We start from the raw sequence: 23,670 nt of genomic DNA, 5'->3' as shown, positions 1-23,670 counted from the left end.
ACAAATCAAGGGGGGGGGGTATTGTAATAGCAATGAATTACAATAATGTTAAAAACCTGCATGGGTTTTTGCAAGTAAGACAAGTATAGTATACCATGTAGCTTTATACATATTATGGAACACATACAGTACAATAACACTAGCCCTTGATGTCTCATTTGTCCCATTCAAAACAGATACTGGGTTAAAGTCATTATTTTTCTAAGTATAAAAAATGTACTGAGAGCTGTGTGGCACTGAAAAGCACTCAGTCAAAAGCACAGAGTAATAGAATTAAATCCGAGCTCAGCATGAATCTGGGTTACTTATATAACGGCTTTATATAATATTTCAACATTCAAGCTGAATGGATTGTAGTCTTTAAGTATGCTGCATTCTGTTAATAATTAATCTAAAATCTAGTAAGATGAAAACAAAAACACATGGTTTTGTTATGCTTTGGGATTTTATCATTCACAACAGACCCGTTTTAAAGCATACAACATAGCAAATACTTTGATGAGGAAGAAATTGCAAAGCAGGTTTGAAATGACAAACGTGAACAGTGTTGCAAAACTATGAAATCTTGCAGCTGTGCTCCAAATCTATTATGACATATCAAGCAATTAATTCGTTTTGAAATTTGTCCTACTAATAAAAAGAATAGTAGTAATGTAGATAGAGAAAACATGTATTCTCAATTATAAAATTTTTAATTTTACAATATACAATCCAAAACAAATTCCTATTCTTTAAAATGTGCTCAAACAATGAGGCAACATCCATATTTGTTCTATACATCTCATATCTCCTACAGTCAGTTCATTGGTCCATAATTTTGATTATGTCACTATATGTTTAATATAGGGTCATAGTATAGATTACTATAAGGGATGTCCATAAACATGTACAGATCAGGATTTGAAATTAGACTCCCAATTGCATAGCAGTTTGAGCCCTTCCAGGTGTTAATGGGAGCTTAATTAGCCACTAGGGCTCGTAGTTTTCGGTTGTGTTTTGTTTTGTTTTTTGCTCAGACTCCGTTCAATTGGTAATGTTAAAAAAAAAAAGGCAGCTCCTTATTTTTAATTGAAACTGAATGCAAACAGCGTGTGAAGTTACATTGATTTAATTAAATCGTAATTAAGAGGAAACTAGTATTTGCAAAACAGGTTATAAGATTTTTTGCAATGAGTCATTCAGTTTTTAAATCCAGGAAAAGCAATTTAACTGAACTCACTTTTTGTGTTCAGTTTGAACTGAAAATAAGGAACTGCCTTTCGGGTCGGGTCAATATAACTTTAAGGGACATCACATGACCAAAAATAAAACCCGAAAACAAAGAGCCCTATATAGAGGTAACCACCCCGGGTGTGTCCAATTAAGCTCATAGTCAAATATTTTTAAAGATTTATTTACTGTAGTTTATCAAAAGTGTTGTAAAGCACAGCAAAATATATTAAAGGTACATTTTGTAATGCATGCTGAACTACCGCAATATACCACACAGACTTACCACAGTAACCTTATCATAAGAGAGGGAATACTGCAGTTACATTTTTAGGAATGAAAACCTGACCATTTTTATTCTACATGGTAAAACATGAACAAGCACATTGCTAACATGGTCTTTGTGCAAGAGAAACATGTTTACCCCCAGTAAAAACATTCTCGACTTAGAAAGTATATTTAACTGTGACTTAAACAAATATGGTTGGTTTTTTCAGAACCTCATTACAGATTACTTTACCTATATTAGGCAGACCAAGATTAGTGGTTGGAGGTCTGTGAAACCAGCCCATAGGAATAAAAACATTTCTCAACAAGTTTGACAATTAAAAAGTAATTCTAGGACAGAAAAAAAAAGCTTATTCCCTATACGTTAACTTTGACATAAAAACTGAGTGTAGTTGGTCGACTCATAGCACTCACAATATTTCTGAAGTAGATTTAGAAAGTACAAAAATAACAGGAATGTATGACACTATACTAATAATTACAAACTCTCAGTATTTATTAAATTACACTTTTACACATGAATACTTTTCTATAAAGATTTAGACAAATATTTGAACATACAAGACAGGCACAGCATTAAACCATCAAACATGGAGGAGTTCAGTACCGTTCAAGCAAATCAACCATAAAGTGGGTTTTGGTACTGGTCCAATGGCCCACCACGATTACTACAGTTACTTTGAGGCCATTTAAAATGGAAGGTTCCAGTGTTCAATATATTCCATTCAGTAAGAGCTTGACAGGACAAACATTGTATTAAAATACACATTTAAATAAATAAAAAAAATAATAATAATAATTCTGGGAATTAAACAAAGAAGCGTACTGGGTGATTATAAAGTTAGATGTAAACAATGCAGTACAGTATTAAAGAAAATCCACTGGTGTTTTCCTTGTGAATAGTGGAGGTATGAAGGCTGTTCTTGAGTGCATGCAGGATACAGTAGCTTTAGATTTGGTATTAAGAAATGTAAAATTAAAACTGATCAAGAAATCTGAAATTCTGAAAGGGAGATACATGTCACATGTACTTTGTTTTAATTTGTTTATTAAATCAATTAAATTCATAAAATCTTTTTTTTTTTTACTTTTTAATTTTCAAACAATATGGGAATGCAGTCTGTATCTACAAATGCAAAAACAATTTAAAGTTTGGGTTTCCTGTGTGGGTGCAAAACAAAAATACAGTAATTGTTTGGAGAAAAAAAATAGCACCTTGAATTTAAATACCATAGTTCAACTATTTTTTTTCACCATAGGAACCAATTCAGGTACCAATCTTCACTAGGACTTCATTTGCAGTCCTACATGAACCTAAGCCACTGAAGCACCCAACTTGCTTGTTTAGCAGGAAAAACACTAACATGTTAGGAAAAGAGAAACAAACAGTTTATTATAATCAGGTGGAATAACAGGTCTTACAAGCAACTGCCATCCAGCTCACAAGATATTTGAATGCATGTATACTGCGCAGTGTAGATTGCTGGCTTGGGTTGGATTTCAGTGGGTTTCAGATAGCATAATAAAAAGCAATCCAAAATCCCACATCTATATTGCACTTTACAAGCCAGCCATTGTAATAGTATAATGCAAAACGAACAGAACTTTTTTTTAGGTTTTTTTTTGTTACTAAAACCTCTATAAATCTCAAACACTCAAATCAATCAAACTGAATGAAACTAAAATAAACTTCAGTCCAGTAGACAAAAGTTTTGAAAAGGTCACCTAACAAGGCAACATGTCATAGTGTTTTGTCTACTGGTTTAAAATGTCGAGTTTTATTCTTCTTTTTTTTTTTTTTTTTTATTATTTTTACTGAGTTTTGTACTGAGTTGTTTTAGGCGCGGTATTACAGATAAAGTCAAGTTTGTGTTACGATATGGTGCCACACGTCAGAAAGAGATGCCAGATCAAAAAGCCATCGACAGTTAATTGTCAACAGAGGCATTTGTATAAAAAAAACAACCACCCTTTGAACATGCACACTTGGCTAGCTGTTCTGTTGAATCTCTACCAGAACTATGGAAACCAAAGTAATGTCACCCGTCATTTTCACTGTCACCCGTCACAGAGAATTATACCACAGTATTTATCTCTGCATGTACAGCACTTTTTATAAAACTAGATTTCGAAAAAAACAGCATCAGATCAGTAAAGTACTTTCCTTCAGTTCGGTAGTAATAATCGCTCAATAGCGATCTGAAAATGTTCCCAGTTCTTCCAGAATATGGCAAGGAGGGCGACAGCAAAGAAAGTGCAGATGACGTGCAGTCGGCTCTTCATGAGGGGGGCAGTGAACTTGGCGATGGTGGAGACGCAGACCAGAATCACCGTGACAATGGCCAGCATGATGTTGATGGACTTCCCCAGCAGCACCTTGGCGTTGGTGTTTTCAAACTGCACCACTTGCTGCTGTTGTTGCTGGAGCTCCAGCTTAGAGATCTTGGTCTGGCATGACTCCAGCACTTCCTGATGAGGAAAAAAGACAGGAGATAAATTACATTCAGTTCCATCACAGGTTTGTAAACCTTGGCTTGGGCTGTATTTCAGATTGCATAACACAGTATAAAGCAATACAAAAATCACCTACAGTATATTGCACTTTACAAGATAACCATTGGCTATGTTCAGAATGACTTTTGGCACTCAGAAAACAATATTCTTTTTTTAGAGAATCATCACCTTTCTGTGGCAGAAATATACTTCCTTATCTTCATAATCCCCTGTAATGCTTAATGCACACCTTAAGAACAAACAATACAAGCGCCAATGAAACTCGGTATGAAAAACAAGAGCCAACTAGGGCAAGGGCAAAGAGCTACATCAGTGCATTGTCTTTGTCTTCGATTGACCAAAAATAAAAAATGAGAGTGCTAGCCTCTGTGTTCCTCCACTGCCTGACAGATTGCAAAATATTTCACATTTAATTTCCTATTTTGAAGTACCTCAATGTCTCTGGACCGTTCATAGGCCTGATAAGCCACTTTTTCTTCAATACTGGACAATTCTTGTTTGAGGTTTGTGGTCTCGTGTTGATGCAGCTCTGTCAGGTCATTAAACTGATCTTCCAAACGCTCATACCTGTGGAAAGACAATGAAATGCTCACCATGGCTGGAACACAGTATGCTGTGCTTTTCAAAACATTCTGTTTTATTACATTGCCAGGTATACCACAGAGGGGTTTGATAAAAATAGAAAAAACTTTCCATAACACTATCAATAGGGTTGAAGGTCAGCTGCCAGGGTGGCACTAGTTAATTGTGAACAGTGCAGGTGTTTGAATGCTCCAGAGGAATGTGTGACCATTCTTCAATGATCCGTCAGAGAAGTTTGATAGAGAAAGAAAGCCTGTTCTTCAGAACAGCCCATAGAGTCATCATTTTTAAGGCTGTTCCTTGTGCAACTATCAGCCTCCTATCTGACAGATTGTCTGTCAGATCTGCTGTACAGCCCATTGAGACCAAAACTGACTAGCAATAAGCATATGCAGCTTCTATATATTATTAGAATAAGTGTTAGGCTAACATCTGCATAACAAATATTTCATTCATGAGAGGGATTCCCTACCCAAAAGGTGTTACCAATTGCTGTTCAATATATTGTCTATATCAAAGCTGACTGACTGAAGAACTAGCTCAGGCAAAATGAGTTCAAGAAAGGTAAAAAAGGTAAATCCTTTTTTCCAACAGACCATTTTGCACAACTGTTTACCTTCCAGCAACTCTCAGTCTCACTCCTTTAATTAGCACGCAAATGGAAACACACAGATTCACGTGCTACTAATCTTATTTTTGTTAGTTGCAGGATTAACTTAAATTGTTTTCTGGTATGTAATAATCTAAAGTACAACACATTAAGATCATTATTACTGTTAATTTACAAATGCCCTATACTGCATATAATAATAATAAAAATAAAAAAAACACTTGCTATACATAGGTTTACAAACTACTTTCATAATTTTAACTGTGGTAATTATTTATATGTGCTGTGGTTTGGAATATATATATATATATATATATATATATATATATATATATATATATATATATATATATATATAGCGCTGTTCTATTATGTTGCTTGAAAAAACAATAGTAGAAATGGTTTATGTCAGTTTTTATTTATGGAAAACTAAAATCACAGTGGAAGATAAATAATGATATGTACGCAATTAAAGTAAAATGACACTGCCATCATCTACTATCGGAGTTTGCTGCACTAGAAAAAATATGGCTGTATAGCTTTGAAAGTCAGAATGGCAGCAGAGTAAAATACAATGCTTCCATACGATAAATATACTGCTTTTTTTAAAAGGTTAAATGTGTGTTTGCATTTAAAAGGGTAATTTATTAAAATGTATTCCAAAATAATTTGCTGCCAAGAGAACAATACATTGACAAAAATAATATGTTTAATAATATAGTATGTAAATTTAACTGCTAAAATAAACCTGGTGTTTAAAAAAAAAAAAAAAGAAAATCACCTGTATCTTTCCTCCTGCAGGGTTTGTGTAATGAATCCATATTCCCTCTTAAATTGAATTTTTAAATTTTCAACATCTTCTGCTAACTGGGTTTGCACCTCCTTCATCTCCTGCAAGTCTTCAAAGATCTTGGTAAACTTGGTCTGGCTCTCCAGCGTGTTGGAGCCTCCAGGGCCAAAGGAGTGGTTGCCGTTGCTGTCTGCAGAAGCAGAGGTCTCACTGGAGTACTCATCATCGCTGGGATACTTGGGCTTGGCAACAATAGTGGCACTGCCACTTAGGGCCCTACTCCCTCCTTCAGGGTGGAATGTATCTAGTGAGTTTTTAAGTTGTGCTATGTTGTCTGCACTGCCAAACCTATTACGGATCAGGTTGGCAAATTCCCTAGGTTTGTTGAAAAAAAAGGGAGGTGTCAAGGACACACCTGGTCCTATCGTTTTGCTCTTCTCTTTGCTGTCCTGCCCAGAGTTGCCAGTTCGTTGGGTGCTACCTGCATCCTTTGGGGTCTGCTGTATTTCCTTCAGGTTGTCTTTGGAGGCATCCTTAGAGTTCTTGGATGGCACATTTTGCTCGATTTCCTTCAGTTTTTTGTGGTACTGCTCGAGTTTTTTCTGCAGCTGAGAGATGGCATGGGCAGACTTCTGGTTCTTCTTCTCAAACACCTGCTTGATACGGGCCACCTGCTGCTTGTCTGCACTGTCGACCAGTTTCAGGTACTCGGCCACATTCTCGTCACGAGCAGTCTGCTCGATCTTCATCGACTCTGTGATCTTCAGGATCTTTTGCTGGAGGTTGTCGTTGGTGATTTTACTCTTGTGGAAATCCAGGATGCCGTCGGTCACGTCCACGTTGAGGTTGGTGTCCGAGCCTCCACGTTGGATGGTCGCAGGTACAGCGAGGGCAGTCACATCATTCCGATCTGCCTGGAAAACAAGAAAAGGAACAGAAATGAGTAAATAATCAGTTCAGTTATTTACAGTATATTACAAAAAACCTGGCTGATCAAATCATAGCCTTTCGTAACACCAGGGCACAAATAGTTCAAGTGTAGTGCTACCAATTCAAAGCAAAAACAAGTAGAGAAACGATAGCATTTTTTACTGTTGTAGACTTTTTTCTCCATATCGGGGAATACCCAACCATTCTTAATGGGAATTTTATACTGATGTTTACTGGAAGTTAATAAAACAAGACTATTGATCATCATTATTGATTTAACCTTTGAAGATCTTGATAAGGTAACATTGTGATCCTTCTTGCAGTCAAAACGTTCTATTGTTGTTCAGTTATTTTTATTGTAAAGGTAGGTGATTTCTAGCAACTGGAAGCACAAACACAATATTCCAGTCTGGTACAGGGGTGTGCAATTCATATCGCCCGACGCCCGGGGCAACATTATACTTTGCCTGTTGGACAAATAGCTTTTATTTATTTATTTTTCCTATATTTGTTCTGTTGCTAGAAAAAACACTCTGGGTATATTTCTAGAGAGCCACGCAAGTATCTGAAAACTGAATTGCAGAAGTCTAGCAGCTACACACAAACATTTAAAAAAGTGCTTAGATCCCACCGCTATAACTGATTGGCTAGCTGTGGAAAAAGCTGATGTTCTATTGGTTACAAAGAAACCCAGAAATGGCAAGGCACAGACTAATCTGATCAACCTATTTATGTTTTTTTGTAAATTAGCAAATAAGTGATACTGTTTTCTTAATACATGAACCTGACATTTAAAATGTAGCAATCTAGTAAAGTTACAAAAAAAAAAAAAAAAAAACACAACACCATAGTTGCCAAGGTATTAGCAGATTACAAAAAATAATGTTGTGTAATTTTAGTGTACTTTGTGGTCAGGTGTGTATTTGTTGGGATGTTTAAAAAAAAACGTGAAGATCACGGTTTAGATGCATTTCAATAGAAACTTTCCCTGACAAAAAATGTAATGATTTTTTTTCTTTAGATTTTTAGTGTTGCCAACCTAGTTTACCATTTACATATTTACATATTTACATATTTACATATTTACATATGTAAAGCTACGGTATTTGCCATGGTATTTGCCTAGGGATTTAATACATTTACAGGCATGAAACTACTTTATGATTTTTTTTTATTTATTTTATTATAATGTGTCGGTTTACTTTTAAAATCACCAGGGACTGAGGTGCATGTGTCTAATTGTTTTTGTCAGACATCTGACTATATCAACAACTGTTCTGTTATTTATTTAAATTTTCTTTGCTTTTGAAGCTTTTGAACTGCATTCGAAATATATACAAATTTATTTCGTAATGGCTTTTTAGTCATGATCAGGTCATGTCACATCTTTGACTTGAAACAAACAAAACATGTTTTTTTAGGTCCTGGTTTAAAATAATTACACACACACACAAAAAAGATTAATAAAAATTCCATGATTAACAACTTGTCAGTCTGGTCTATAGGTGTTCCTCAGTATTTACATGAAGTCTGTAGCGTACTCTAAGTAGCACAGGTCTATCTCTATTGTGCAAGAACTTTGATACTGAGCAGCCAACTCTGATCCCCATTGAAATTCTTTCTAATAATCATTGAACTTTCTGGACATGCCTCAAGTGCTCATTTAAAAACCTATATACTGGAGTATGTCAGCCTGAGCTGGGAATCTTATGCTGACTTCTCACAGTAATAATGCTAGTGGTAGCACCCAACCCCTGAGACAGAAAACACAAAAATATGTTTTGCACACCCACTCGCCCTAAGTTATGTCACTGTACACATTGTTTTGCTACTGAGATTCAAATTGAAATGCATGACTCACCCAAGTTTGAAAACTTGTTTTCAACAAGACAGACTGAGAGGGCTCAAGTGACCTGAAACTAAGCAATGTTTTTCACTTGAAATATGAGATAGTTTAAAAGGGCACTACAAACAAGTTCATCTGCACAGCTGTACAGTACTGCCATTGTTTAAGGGATTTTAAATGAGTGAGTGAGTTCATTATTAGTTTTCAGCAAGAAGCACGTAGACAAAGAGCTCAAGAAACACAAAACTAAGCAATGCTGTACAGCTGAAATATCAAGGAGGCAAGGACAAATGCCTAGTACTGCCATAAAAGATCTAGCTGGTCCAGTATCCCCAGAGTTTTAAACAGTTTTCTACAGATCCATCCGATTTCAAATACTTTCATGAATTATACTACGATAACCACACTGCATAAATAGCACTGAACAATGTGAAATGCTAGTTATTTAGAATCCTCACATAGCCTCTCAGTTTGTTTTTTTTGTTTGCTAGCTAATGACACTGTAAATAGCTGACTAGTCATGTGTTACTGTAACAGTATGACCTCTATGCAGACTTGGAAGTGCGAAGATTTTTCAAATCATCAGTAATATTAGTATTTTTTTTTTTTTAAACTAGGAGTACACAGGAAAAATCTGTCAGTGGCAGTTAACTCTGACAGCTTACATTGACAGTGAACAAATCAAACAGTAGATACTTTACAAATGTGACCTCACTGCAACCTACCACCCACATCATCTGTATTCTTTAAGCATTTTCTCACCAGTTACCCAATACTTACAGTACTTCCCTAACTAATATATTAGATCTCTACTGTTTCTGCTCTGTCTTGATTTGGCAACCCTTTGTCGCATACTATCCCAGAAATGTTCCTCCACCACTGCCTTGAGGGAAACTATTTAAAACACACCAAAAGTAGTTTTCAAAGGACTTGCGTTGATTTCACAAATACACACCTCAGTTTAAGCATACAAGGATAGTTTGCAACATAGCTTCTTTGTTTGTTGTTCCACCTCCATTCCCCTATCCCACTGCTGCACTAAAAAACAGGTTTTCCTCGCAAATAACTGATGCTATCAACAGAAAAAACTAAAACAGCCTGGAAGGTGTCTTTGCAAAGTCACAACTAGGGATTTATGTAGCATAGGAAATTATGAGCAAGAAATCTAAAAAATATAAAAAGGCCATGTCTATTAAAAGTTTGTTCCCAGGCTCCCGAGTGGCGCATCTGGTAAAGGCACTCCGAGTGGAGTGCAGGATGCGCCGTATAGCCTGGAGGTCGCCGGTTCGAGTCCAGGCTATTCTATTGCCGACCATAGACGGGAGCTCCGAGGGGGTGGCACACAATTGGCCGAGCGCCGCCCGGGGTGGGGAGGGCTTAGGTCGGTCAGGGTTTCCTCCGACGCTGTAGCTCTGAGATGGCTGCACAGTGAGTCTGCAGTGTGAAAAAAAGCGGTCGGCTGGCGGCACACGCTTCGGAGGACAGCGTGTGTTCGTCTTCACCGCTCCCGAGTCAGCACGGGGGTGACAGCGGTGAGCTGAGCCTAAAAACAATTGGATATTCTAAATTGGGAAAATATAATAAAATGAATTGGCGATTACTAAATTAAAAAAAAAAAAAAATTCCCCCTTTCATTTTACTAAATACAGTTGCTCCTAAACTCAAAGCTCTTAGTTTTAGAATTTCAATAAAAGGGTACACCATCATATAATCTAGAATAATGGACTAAATCTACATTTAAAATGCATTACTAGGATCTGACCATTATTACGACAAACATAGGCACAACCGGCAGCACCAGATGTTGCTCTCTAAATGTACAATAAAATGCTAGATAACAGATATTTAAAATGAAGTGTACTTCCTTGGATTACAAACAGACCATGAGCTACAGTAGCTAGAAACAAATAGTGAGGAGAACATTTTATTTTCAGAGGGAAAACAAAAACCTAGACACCCTCCAATAATACATGTACAAATTGACAACACTGTATTGATTTATTACTTGAAAACACTGCTGCTTGTGTTGCTGTCTTGCATGTTGCTCATCAGAATGTGCATCTCACTGTGAAAACACATCAATATTTTTCTTCTTAAACTGAAGTTGTTAGTATCACAAAGAGACAACTTTGTAATTACTACAACTCTCCTGGGCATCTACAATGAATTAAGGTGTATCACAGAAGAATGAAATATAAAAATACTTGTACTGTAACTTGTGTTTGAACTGATAAAAAACATCTGTTAGCATTTTAAACACCCTGACTGACTTAATCCAAGAAATCCAACCCTTTCCTCTGCAAAGTGAAATGAGTTGTACTTTCTAATCTACTCTACTGATTCAGACATGAGCCTCTCATTATCTTTTATCGGAAATCATTTATTTCTAATAATTGAGTTTTACCTTTTTTCTGCTCCAGGTTTCATGAAAGAGCTTTTCTTTTCCCCATGCTCTGGAAACAGAGGATTACACATAACAGGGCTGTCTTTCACAGTCTTCAATGAAACAGAGCCCTCCCGTCTTTAAAAGATAAGGTCCTTCAGTTGACTGCAGAGGCTCAGCTGCTTCGTTCCCCTTCAGCTCCGGCAAGTTTATGCTAAGTTTCTGATGAAACCAAGAATGATGTCACCAAAACTAAAGGTACTGCAGGCCCTTTTCATCACTGTCACAATAAAAAAGAAGGGAGTGGCAAACCGCACCACCTGGCCTGATGACTTCTTATCTAGGCTTGTTAATTATAGCTTTTTATAGAAGTGTTAAAATCGAAATTTTCAAAGCACACAGGAGTTCTATTGTTACCATAGTGTACAATGTCATAACAACACCACTTTCCTTCTGGCTTAATGTTATTTTTGATATTTAGATTTAGTTAAATGTATGGCTTGTTAAACCGATTGTTATTTTAAAGTATTGTAGTTTTTTTGTGCTCATTGACTTACTTCTGGTCCCCGTACTCTATGAACTTTCCGTGCTCTTTCAAGGGAATTAATGATGCGTTATCTGTCATGGGGTTTTGTCTGTTGCGCTACCATTGAAGTTTTGTACACACAAGTAGTAGAGTACGGTATCATGTTGTGTGCTTCCCGAGTCAGGAGTACCAACAGTAACACAAATACGCATCGACTCATATGTGTTTTTAAAAAGAGCATTATATTGTATGTGTTACCGGTAATATTTTTTTAATCAGCTTGGAAAAGCTACTTAACAAAAATGGGCTTTGTAGCACTGGTACTTGTTTTCTTGGTCTTTGTGAAGTGCAATTTTCTGAACTCTTACCATAAGGTATGAAAATTGTATCTTTCATGTGTACTTTACCAAAACATTACTAAAGACGGTTGTTTCACTTCATTTGAGCTGCTAATACTATTGACTTGTACATTTTGTTTCATTCATAGCTCGCACCGAGTATCTACTACTTACTATCACAGCGACACACCTACTGTACCCTCACACACCACACTCTCATAAGAACTGTGCTGTCTGAAAAATTCACAGCATTTCCAATGTGAATGCAAGTAAAACATAGATTATCATATGACTTGGCGGTCCGGATTCGGACCACAGTCCGCCTACTGAGTACCCCTGCTATACAGTCACATCCACCAACTGAACGAATCTGCTTAAGCTTGCATTGATACATTTGGTTGTAATGGGAATGAACACACATGCACTGAATTTGGAAATAGTCAAGAAATCCAGTAAGCCATAAAATATAGTAAAGCTGATTATGGTGCAACTTACTGTGCCCGGTTTTATTCTGGTTCCACTAATTAAGTTTTGCTGCCATTTGAAATGGTATCCTGAAGACATGTCTTGCCCCGTTATAGAGCGCCTGCCCCATCATTAACATATTTGCCATTGCGATTCTGATGAAATCAGGTTTATTTAGTGTTGCAATCAGAAACTTTAACAATTGAACAAACTATAAAAAGCAAAGCAGTCCTAAGTAACAACTGCGTGTGTTTGGACTGACACAGAAAGAGGAAATCAAAGAAAGTAAAGTAAAAGAAAAGAATGACTGGGATGAGTGAGGGGTATTATTTTCTGGTGTACTCCATCCTAAATTCTTGTAGTTCACATATTGTAGTTCATATTTAGAGGATGCCACAATAATTTGCTTTATTTATGTATTCATTTAAGATTGCGTAATTTAGTTTGGTATGTAACTATTCACACACCACCATTTCCAACATCCTTACATTTACAGTTTGGAGGTACTGTAGAGCTACAACTACGGTACAAAAGAATTCCATAATTAAAGAAAAAAAATCTAAAAAATTGATTTAAATTTTAAAAATCTGATTTAGATTAAAAAAAAAATCTGACTTATTTTTTTTGGTATCGAACAACCACATAGGCATTTTATGACACAGAAATGCACATAACCGAAGCACAAGTGGTAAACAATCTCACTCTCTCTCTCTTCCCTCCCCCCCCGATAAGGAGGGGTGGCTTGTCAATGAATATGGGTGAGGGGTAGAGACTTTACGTATTGTTACAAAGTTAGAATCAGCACATTTGGAAAAACAGGAGAGAGGCTGACACGTGTCAACTGTCCAGAGGTAACAGCTGAGTATTTTACTTTACCTGTTACTCTGTATCAGGGTTACTTCATAAACTCTAGAAATAGTGAATTTCTCAGTATAATTTTACTGTACGTTGATAATAAAACTGGATTACTGTGATTTGAAATTGTTAGTGGTGTCTGGTCATGTTTACTCTCATGTCTCAATAGATATTAAGAAAATATTAGGCCTTGTTTTCTTACACTACCACCAGAAATGCATTTGGTTTCAACGCAACACAAAACAGAAATACAATCCAAAGAGGATTTCATTAGGATTACTAGAAGAAAACTATGTGAGCGCCTCCCTTTATTTGATTTATTTCTTTTATAAATCAGATCATCAAAAAGGCATCTATTGAGGTCATTCAGATTTACAGGGTATTAGTATACAGATGGTCAGACAAAGGTGTTTTTATTATATAGTCTCTGTAAACCATTTTCTCAATCAAATGCCCACTATTGAGGTACTAAGAATCCAGGGCAACTTAAAATTGTTACAAGATATCACATTATTTTCTACATACAATTACCCATTTATACAGTTGGGTTTTTACTGGAGCAATCTGCAGCAATCTAGGTAAAGTACCATGCTCAAAGGTACAGCAGCAGTGTCCCCCACTAGGGATTGAACCCACAACCCTCCGGTCAAGAGTCCAGAGCTCTAACTACTACTCCACACTGATGCCCTACATATAGTAGCCAGTCAAGTAAGTTGTAACAATTTCGATTATTGTAGCTCAATAGTAAGTAATGCCAACCTTTAGGCAATGGGATGGATACAGTAGTAATTAGTGGCATTATACAGTATATTCATTAAGGAAGCTGATCTGAATGGAAAGAAAACACATTTTTTCTGTAAAAATGACATGCCTAATATTTGTGCAGGACTGTATATTACTCAATACAACATCCCTTCACACATTAGCTGCAATAAATGGCATCTCCACAATACTTTTCATAACAAATAAATTATAATTACTCCTACTCTTACACTTTTCAACATGTCTTTGTAGTTGAACAAGAATGCACCGTTACGGTATTAATATTTCATAGGGTTTGTACCAATTTATGCTGCGCTATACTGTCTAATGCGAGAAATATTATTACAACTGACGTAAAGTACACAACACAGCCTTTTATGAACAAGCATCTCCAGGCACTGTACAATACTAATCCCAAGACAAACAAAATTGAAATTTGTTTGATAAGAGTATTTCTCTTGCCCAGACAGCTCGATATCTATTATGGTAAATGAAGGAATGTAATTTGGTGTGACTGCTTCCTGGAGAAGGGTAGTGTATTTATTTTCTGTTTACTTGTGTCAATCGCTTTCATCAGTTACTCAGCAAGCTTTTTGAGAAAAATGTTTTAAATTTTTTTTTAAAAAGTCTACCTTTACTTTAAGAAATCACATAAATGGAACACACAAAAGAATATTGAGGTAGACTTCGTTGTGTGGAGGGGCTTTCTATAGATTTTTTTTGTTGTGTTTTTCTTCCGGAATACATCTAACAACCAGCAAAACCGGTTCACAGAGATCACCTTTCGCTTCTAGGCATGTCATCAGTATACAATGTTGATAATCACTATTGCAGTTCCATTATCAAGTACAAGAAGCTATTATTGGTCTCCTTGAAATCTGAGGTTACATAACTTTTAAACCTGATCAAGGTTACAAAAAAATAATAATAATAATAATAAAATTACCTTCCATCTAAAAAACAGCTATGGAAAGCACAATACAGTCATTCGCAATGTCTAAAATCACACATAACAAATCTATTGCAAGGCTTTATAATTGGACTAAGTGATGCCGAAAAGAAAATGTTGATACAAAGGAAAAATAAAGGAACACGTACTATGACATCTACCCATAGCGTGATTAAATCATTTCTTAGTCCACCTACCCAATGATTTTGTTAACCAGTATATTGCCTTACAGCTGCGAAACTCCAAAAGTAGCGATTTATATCCTCTTCTGACCCCATGTCCTTGTGATTTGCATTTTATTTTGTAGTCAGTGTAAGAGGGGGTCACATGAGAATATAAAAAACAGGTTTGTAGTTTCCAGCTAGAATGCCCACCAGTGCCTGTATCCTTACATAAGTAACCCTGTTCCTGAACATGTGCTTTGTGTGTATGTGCTGTAACACCTCCAGAACAATAAATTACTATAATCCTCATATAAACACTACTCCTATAAATCGCTCATCTTAAAGGATTGATGGATTACAAATGGATCGCAATGTAACAGAATATTTCACACAAGAGCCAAGGAAAATGCTAAAGCCAATGGTGGATGTGATCTGGAGTTGCTGATATACAAACACCCAAGGTACAATAGCGTTTACATTATGCAGAAGAACGAGTGCACATTTCTTGTCCTGACCTGTCAGCAACACTACTGGGCAACATTCTTTCAAAACACGGATATATACATACTTTCGAGATTACATTATCAAGCAAGGACTTAATAACCTCTGAATTACATGTTACCTTGAACAATACAATTGTTGGATTATTAACGTACAGTACTAGTATGGAGTGAGTCACAAGCACTTTGATAATGATCCTCTTGGTCATTTGAAAGGTTCTAGAGTTCCACCCAGGTCACTGCGCACAATCTTCTAATGCATTTTTACAAAGCCTTGGAAAATGAACACTGTGGGTTGATTATGAGATCAATAATGATCAAGTTGCTACATGAAAGGCATGAGCCATATCTGCCCTGTTTCTGTACAATTTCTTTCATGACTTTTAACATATTGAGTTTCTACAATTCCTTAAGTATGCATTCTTTGGACATGAATCACCCCACTGATCCTTACAGTATGATTTATACATTTCAGAGATGTACTGTACAGTATTACAGGGGGATTGACAGTTAATCGACTGCACTGGTATTCAGTGTTGAGATAAAAAGACACAAAATTGAAAAATGAATACAAGAAGATTAAAGATAACAACAACGTGACTTTTTAATGTTGCACTACTACTTCCTCGTCAGCTATACCTGACAAAATGACAATGGAACGCAGACAGCCATCTTTAACTACACCTCACCCAGACCGTCCAGCTCAGAGATACCTGGGAAAAGGCAGTGGAAACGAGGCAATATTTATTCATTTTTCTTAATCCTTTTTTTAAGAGACGTGAACCAGCTGTGAGAGACCATCTGGATAGAGAAATGTTGGCTTAAAAAGCACATCAGATTTTTACTGCATGGTGCACAGGTCATTCTACTTGAATGTCCATCTAACAACTAGGACTTTGCTCAAACCATCTCTACTCCTTTACATGCAAGGCACAGCACACTGGCTTCACCATGTCAATATGTCTGGATTATACATTAGGGCACTGAAGTCTGGGAATAATATTTATTCTAAAAACAAATATTTCATTGTTTCCTTCCAATAATACCCTGCAGTTAACCATTACTTAATAAGTTGGGTTTTTTTTGACAATATGAACAGAAAGGATTGTTCAAAATAGTATTAGTAGCTAAGCCAGTGGAGGTTTAGATCATGCAAGTACTTTTCTCTGAAGGACCGTGACTGGCTCCTAAACTCCTTTTCTTTTTTATTCATACTAATGAGAACTGGAGGCAAGCAGATTATAAGAGATGATTACATCAAACTGTGTTAAAGCAGCACCATAATCTGGCATCTCATTCACAATCTAATGACACAGATCAGCCTGTTCAACAATCCACTGTAGTCAGGTTTTACACTGTACATCCATCACATAGTCATAACAGATCAATATGTATTACTGATACATGTATCTGGGTTCTTAATTTGGTACCATATACTATACATGGTGGTACAACATTTGTCTGGTGCCTCAACCTGCAGTGGGTTTCATTGCTTTGTGAGAAGTGACTTATACAGTATCTGTCCTACATGCTACTGTACAGTGCAAATAGTAAATCAAAACCAAGGTGAAGAAAGCACAGGGGCACAGTGAGCTCATATAGGCTGGCACAGCTGTAATACTAGTAATACTTGACAGGAGATAGTGTCATGCAACACAGTGCCACCATTGGAAAAGAGTTGAGTGCTATTTTTTTAATGTTGTTTTTGAAATGCACACAATGACACCCAATGGGTAAGCACTGTTTGCGCTTGCACTCGCATTTGCACTGTGATCAGAATACCGCCCTAAGAGTTTTAGTTTATAGACAGTAAGAGTTTACAATGTTTGTGTTAGTAAAATGTTTTTTAAACTGTAATGTCTTTACTACACTACACTCACATGTTCCTCAACCCTACAGAGTTTATCATGAACAGAATGGCTTGCATTAGGCTTAGAACAAACCAGGAAATGGTTAAGGAAAAATAAAACAAACAAACAAACAAAAAAAACTCAACCCATATGTCTACTAATTTTAAAAGATAGGTAATAAACAAAATCAAGTCATGCTTCCATATAGCATGTGGGCTCTCCTTGAGTAATTTCCTTAGATTCTAAACACAGTTTCCTGGTTGTGACAGTACTGCGGATTATTTAAGGAATAACTGGGTTACTCCGACTGTACATGAAATACCCCCCCCCCCCCCCCCTGTAAACAGGATGTTCCTGGCCAACTCCAAGAAACTGGCATGTATAAAAAATCTGCCTGTCTTTCACAGTGAAACAAAGAGTGAATCAAAACAATAGTATTTTAGGGTTGCTGAAGGAACCACACCACACACATAGACGACCCAAACAAACATGTTGGGGCAGAGTCAAAAGTAAGGGTGTGTCCTGTTTTGAAACCTTTAGTACCTTGTAGTCTACCATATATTGTACATACCAAATGTTCTATGTGTACACACAGGTACTATTGCATGCCAATATGTGCCTTTATAGAACTTGAATTACTCTCAAGCTATTATGGGACACAAACCTCGGTACATGTTGTAAGAAAAACATTTTAATAAAATATCTTATGTCAGTATCATATAGAGCTTAATTTACTGTATTAATCTGTTTCAAAACTGTCTGGTGGGTAGAACACGTTACCTACTGTTCTTTTATTATTAAGCTGTGTGGCCAGCTCTGGGATCCTCTGTCAGCTTATTATATGGGCTCATAAATCGCTTGCAGTCATAGTATACAGTTCGTAAAAGACTACCAGGCTACTTCAAACTATGAATCCAAACCACAAATGTTAAATAATTTAAAAAAAAACAATAAAAAAAAAACACATTGTTACCTTCCACACTGCAACCTAGTTTATATATGTTTAAGACAAATAGTTAAGAAAGTTAAGAAAGACAAAGCAATTATCTCAAACAGTGTCACCAATAATAAAATCGCACTTCAACAGCAGGTGTCACTTGCAAGGCCTTGGTGGGGTATCATAACTAAAGTGTAAGATTTAGGAGACCGGATGGTAAAAAGTCACAGTAAATTTCATATTCAGAGAATACAATGACAGGGCAGAGGTAAAGTCATTTTTTTGGGGAGGGTTACTCTGGCTACTCCTATTGGCCACTCTTGTTTTCCTTCATTATTTAATACAGTCTTATTTTGGTAAATAAGTATGGGAAGGAAGGTCAGTTTAAGTTCAAGATCTATTCCTCACAGCCTTACTTTGTCCATTGTTATTTCCTGGAGCTTGGCTCTGGTCTTCCTCCTGCAGCTCAGATAAGCTGGTCTGATGACTGTCAAGTGCCTCGTCTCAGAATAAAACTGAAAGGAGCTGGGACATACACTAAACTGATAAACCTGTTTGCCTGTCACCACTGACATGCAATATATATTTTGGCAAACAAAAAATGGTCTTGGCACAGTTTTGCTTCGTAACGTAATGTGTTAAAATAATTTATAATTGTGCAGGACAACATCAATGGCCTGCTCTGAATTTTAATAGGAATCTTACAGTTAATTTAATTTCTGTCTTCCCTTACCACAGTAAATCTGCACAATAGTTTTGCCACGATCTCAAAGAATTAGGTTTTTATTATTAAAAAACAGAATATATAAAAACAGAAAGCTCCATACTCAAGATAGGTCTGCTGTTTTACAGTAGGTCAAGATGTAGCACACAGAGCTTCCATTAAACTGAAAATAATTTGGGTTGAGTAAAATCAGCAGGTTTAAATAATAGTACACAGCGTTGAATGCTCTTTTGTTTTCCATCATAATGTATCAGTGACTGATTTTCTGTATGCCATGACAGTAATTGACAGTTTTGAATGTACCTTTGGTGTTTGGCCACACTGTGGTTGATTCCTAGAGCCAGCATTGCAGCCGTTGTGTGTGCTGATGCGCCAGAGAGGCAAAATAGGCTGATCCCTGGAGCCAGCATTACACTTCAGCCATCAACACCAGGAAGAAGGACATAATCAGATGGAAGGAAACGCAGATGGATCACATTAGTTTACAGTGAAAGAAGCTATGTCTTAGTTGGTGCTTATCTTGGCGAGAGCCGAGTCCAATATCAGCATGATGTTTTAACACCTACTCTCATGTAAAGTAAATCTTTTTTTTTATTATTTTTTTTTTTAATAAATGCTTTTGCAATGTCACCTGGAATTCTTATTAATGCTTTCCTTCAAGTGTAAGAAAATGACATCCAGCAATCCTGTCAAAAATAAATAAACAAACCCTTCCTTTCTTCTACAAAGACACTAAAATTGACAGATTCTCTTTTGTGAAAATCATTGAATTAAATTTCTCTCTCAGGCTGGTCTGAGTTGATGCAAACATCAAGCTAAGTTCTGGATATTTGGGGTCAGGTTACAGGCGCCATGAACTTAGGCCAGAATGTATCACCCTTCAATACAACCCTCAGTTCCTGAATATGTGTTGATTTACTACCCATATAGCTGCCCATTCAAATAATTTTGACTAAAACTTTGCACCTAATTAAGCTTGAAACTGCAGTAATTACTTATGTTAAAGGTATTTTCATATTTTTATTCTTGGGTTTAATTGTTAACCCTGTAAAATAATTTAAAAAGAAATGTTTTGACCATCCACCTGCATTCAAGAAAGTTACCCCTTTTGGATCTGGTTTAAACTTGGCCAAGTCATACTTTTTCTAGCTTAAATATGGATATAGCTTAAATCAGGAGCAGTTATAGACTAAATTTAACGCCAGCAGTAAAACTGCAAAATTGTAATGGACCGCATTCTAATGGTTAGTCCGAGGCCTGTGGTATTTTGCAGGTTTCCATTTCTCTGTGGTATGCATCTATATTGCATTTTGCAGCAAAATCAGAGGAGATCATGTAGAAAAATGTGTGTTGACATAAGATAGATTGGCTTCCCACATATATCAGTTTGATGTTTGAGACCTATCCTTTGCTAGGGAAGTACCCAAAAGTTTTTGTTGGCAAAGTGTAGCTGTGTAAATTGGTGACATTAGAATAGGAGGAAATAAGATGCCATCCCAGAGGAACTAAGATACACTGGGGACACCCCCCTATATCAACCTTTGTTATTGCTAGTCATATACAAGGGATTTTAAGCTGGCTTACTGCAGTATCACTTATATCGAGCATTGCAGCAACTGCCATGGGAGATTTCACAGTGAAAAAAAAAAAACATTGTTAAAAAAAGTGAACCAACTAAACTAGAGCTATCACAAGCCCAGATGCCAGTTATATAAATCCACTGCCTTTGACATTATTCACCCAAGTGAACTACTCCCAAGAGAAATCAACATCCCAAACTCCACCGATAAAAAAGCTTTTTGTTTTTCTTCTATATACAGAATAAAACACCAATGTACTTATTACTTGCATTTTTAAATGTGAATTTGACTACAGTACATTGGAATACATCCATACAGGTCTACCAATAGGGCTAATTCATCACACATAACTGAAAAATGAAACGCTACCAAAATCTTTAGTTGTTTCATTCATATTTATGTTGCATATTTCAAAAGGGATAGATTCTTCTTAGTTCTGTTACTATACTCTTTAATTTACATATTGTATGCTGTGCATATTTTTGTTTCCACAGATCTCTGTTATATTTATTATGTAGAAATGATAAAGCCAGATGCAGTTCCCTGAACATGTTTTTTTGGTCCAGTGCTAGGTCATGCAGCTATTCAGGAAACTACACAATGAGTCTTGAAACTTCTTTACAATAAGTTACATTTCAATTTTTTTCAGAACCTGGTTTTAAGAAATGCAAGAGAAGCTTGAATGTTCTTGGGGTTTTTTGCATAGCACATCTGATTTGTATTGTATATGCTTAACATCCCCTTTTATATGTTTATGGACGATTACTGAATGTGCTTCCACCAAACTACCTTGTGAAAGTAAATTCCAGGTGTTTGGAAAATAATTAGACCCATTCCTCAGGATGTCTGATATCTCTCAAGAGCACCAGTAGGGTGCCTGAAAAAGCAGGAATAGGCCTCTTAGCCACAATGGCTAATTAGAACTATACAAACAAAATCACAACAAAGTAATAAAAAAAAACAAAGCTGTAAGATATAGGATTCTGCCTGTAGGAACACATACAGTAATAGCATCCCACAGTGTGATCTAATGCTGAAGCTCAATTGCCAGCTCAGCACAACTCCCCTCCAGTCCCCCCCAGCTGTTTCAAACTATACCAATCTCTATTGACATTCGTTTATATCTATTTGTTTTGCAAAACCAATGACTAAAAAAAAATCTACAGATCAGTATTGCTATGCCAATATTTTTCTGATGTAAATTGACACTGTACTTTAAATTGTTCTCAGCTATTCTTGTAATAAGGAGTCTGACCATACCCCAATAAATACATACTTGTTGCCACCGTCTAGTCTAACATTTTAAAACACACACATTCTAGTTTTAGTGATCACTGTCAAAGTAATTGATTTAGGAGACATGGAGTGTTATTTCTGCTTCTGATTTCACACATTAGTGATTATAATCAAGCACAAACTTCATGTTGTACACAGTTTAAGTACAAAGTTCAAAGTGTTCTTCTATTACATTTTTATAACTTCGGCTACACCTTCCCCACTGCCTGACAACAGCAATAATATGCTATTCGGTTTTCCCTTTTCCCATATAAAGCATGCTTCATTGCAAATATATTAGCTTAAAAGTCAGTTGACCAAACGGAAAATGATTCATTTCAAGCTGAATTAAATCACTTGTGGTACACATATTGCTACCCTGCAGCGAGTTACACAATCTGCTGCAGATAGTTAACCCTGTTATCTGAAGAGCAGCGCTATATAACCAGGTGCAGAAAAGTACGCTTCAAACGAGAAAATAAACAAATAGTTTGTTTTTATGGGTTGTTATTGTGAAATGATTTTATGCAAAACGCGATTATGTCCTCACACTGCAAAACACTTCAAAACACGTTATGTAAACTTCCAACATCTGCACTATTTTGTACAGCGGCAAGCACCAACGTTATTAGTCTTTAATATGTGAACTCCGACGGGATAGGTGTGACAGAAAACATGCTATACAATCAGAACAATTGGTACACCGAATGCAGCAGTTGCGGGGGAAAAACGTAGTAGAGGGCTTCCCGTGGATTTTGCAGACTCCGTGAAAAAAGACTGAACACGTATACATTTTGTACAAACCCTGTGTTTTTACAACATGCACACATTCTGGAATACTTGCTGGAATAAAAATACAGAATTGTTTATTTACCATAATGCTCCTACTCTGGCTGTGATTTTCTGGTTCTGATAAACTTTTATCCACAGCAGTTGTTGTTGTTTCTGTGCCCAACATAATCACATTGCACAGTCCGCGATGGTATTCAGGTTGCTCGTCTCTAAGTTCAGGTACATACCTCAAGCACTGTATTTTCCCAATGCGTAACCAGCAGAAACTACTATCACTGATTTTACTATTTATGTGTCAAGGAACTAGAGCCGCTGAGCAGGGCAATGTGTCAGTAAACCACGCCTCTTGCACTGCCTGACAACGCCTTCAAAGTTAACTCTTTCCACACTCAGCCCTTCGTAAACATAATAGTATTATTAATACATTTATTGTAAAAAATACTGTGCTGAAAGAACCATATAAAGAACCTTTACATTGGCAATCAAGCAATCTGCCCTCAGTTCATTCATTATTTTGTTATAATGTACAGCTGTTGAACATATTTTAAAACCAGCTTGATTTCAAAGTCCCCAAGGCAAATCAAGGTATTTTGGCGACATACACAGTATATATTACTCTTGCAAGGATATACAGTAAATAGCACCAGAGCACCATGCAGCACAGCTTCCAGTTTGATCAAAGCTCACTGTGACTTACATTTACAACATGTGAAATATCTGGCAAATATTAATGCGAAGTTGCATCAAATTAAAACCAGCTGTTTTGAAAATATCGGGCTCCTTTGTTTGAACTCAGAAGTT

General features: G+C 36.5%; 1 protein-coding gene across 3 annotated transcripts; it reads right to left on the bottom strand.

Moving 5' to 3' along the window:
* Positions 1-426: 426 nt before the first annotated feature.
* Positions 427-23,196, bottom strand: LOC117419447 (transmembrane and coiled-coil domain protein 3-like). Of its 3 annotated transcripts, none has more exons than XM_034032193.3 (4): positions 22,952-23,196; positions 5,985-6,907; positions 4,443-4,578; positions 427-3,966 (listed from the first exon to the last, which is right to left on the bottom strand). In XM_034032193.3, exons 1-4 carry the CDS (start codon positions 23,033-23,035, stop codon positions 3,664-3,666), a joined length of 1,446 nt encoding a protein of 481 aa, XP_033888084.3. In that variant the 5' UTR covers positions 23,036-23,196; the 3' UTR covers positions 427-3,663. The 3 variants fall into 3 exon arrangements, with proteins under 3 accessions (XP_033888084.3, XP_033888086.3, XP_033888085.3); XM_034032195.3 differs by having other exon boundaries at positions 23,097-23,192; XM_034032194.3 differs by lacking the exon at positions 22,952-23,196 and adding an exon at positions 11,174-11,368.
* Positions 23,197-23,670: the final 474 nt, after the last annotated feature.

This window comes from Acipenser ruthenus, chromosome 14 (assembly GCF_902713425.1).
Source record: "Acipenser ruthenus chromosome 14, fAciRut3.2 maternal haplotype, whole genome shotgun sequence".
Classification (NCBI taxonomy): domain Eukaryota; kingdom Metazoa; phylum Chordata; class Actinopteri; order Acipenseriformes; family Acipenseridae; genus Acipenser; species Acipenser ruthenus.
The sequence above is the reverse complement of the archived record's forward strand: the minus strand, read 5'-3'. Positions and strand labels throughout refer to the sequence as shown.

Excerpts from the sequence above, each read along its gene's own strand:
- LOC117419447 (XM_034032193.3), bottom strand. The coding sequence starts at position 23,035 with ATGTTGGGCACAGAAACAACAACAACTGCTGTGGATAAAAGTTTATCA. Across the intron at positions 6,908-22,951 it reads GCCAGAGTAGGAGCATTATG|GCAGATCGGAATGATGTGAC; the intron begins GTAAATAAACAA and ends CTTGTTTTCCAG. Across the intron at positions 4,579-5,984 it reads CTGCAGGAGGAAAGATACAG|GTATGAGCGTTTGGAAGATC; the intron begins GTGATTTTCTTT and ends GTCTTTCCACAG.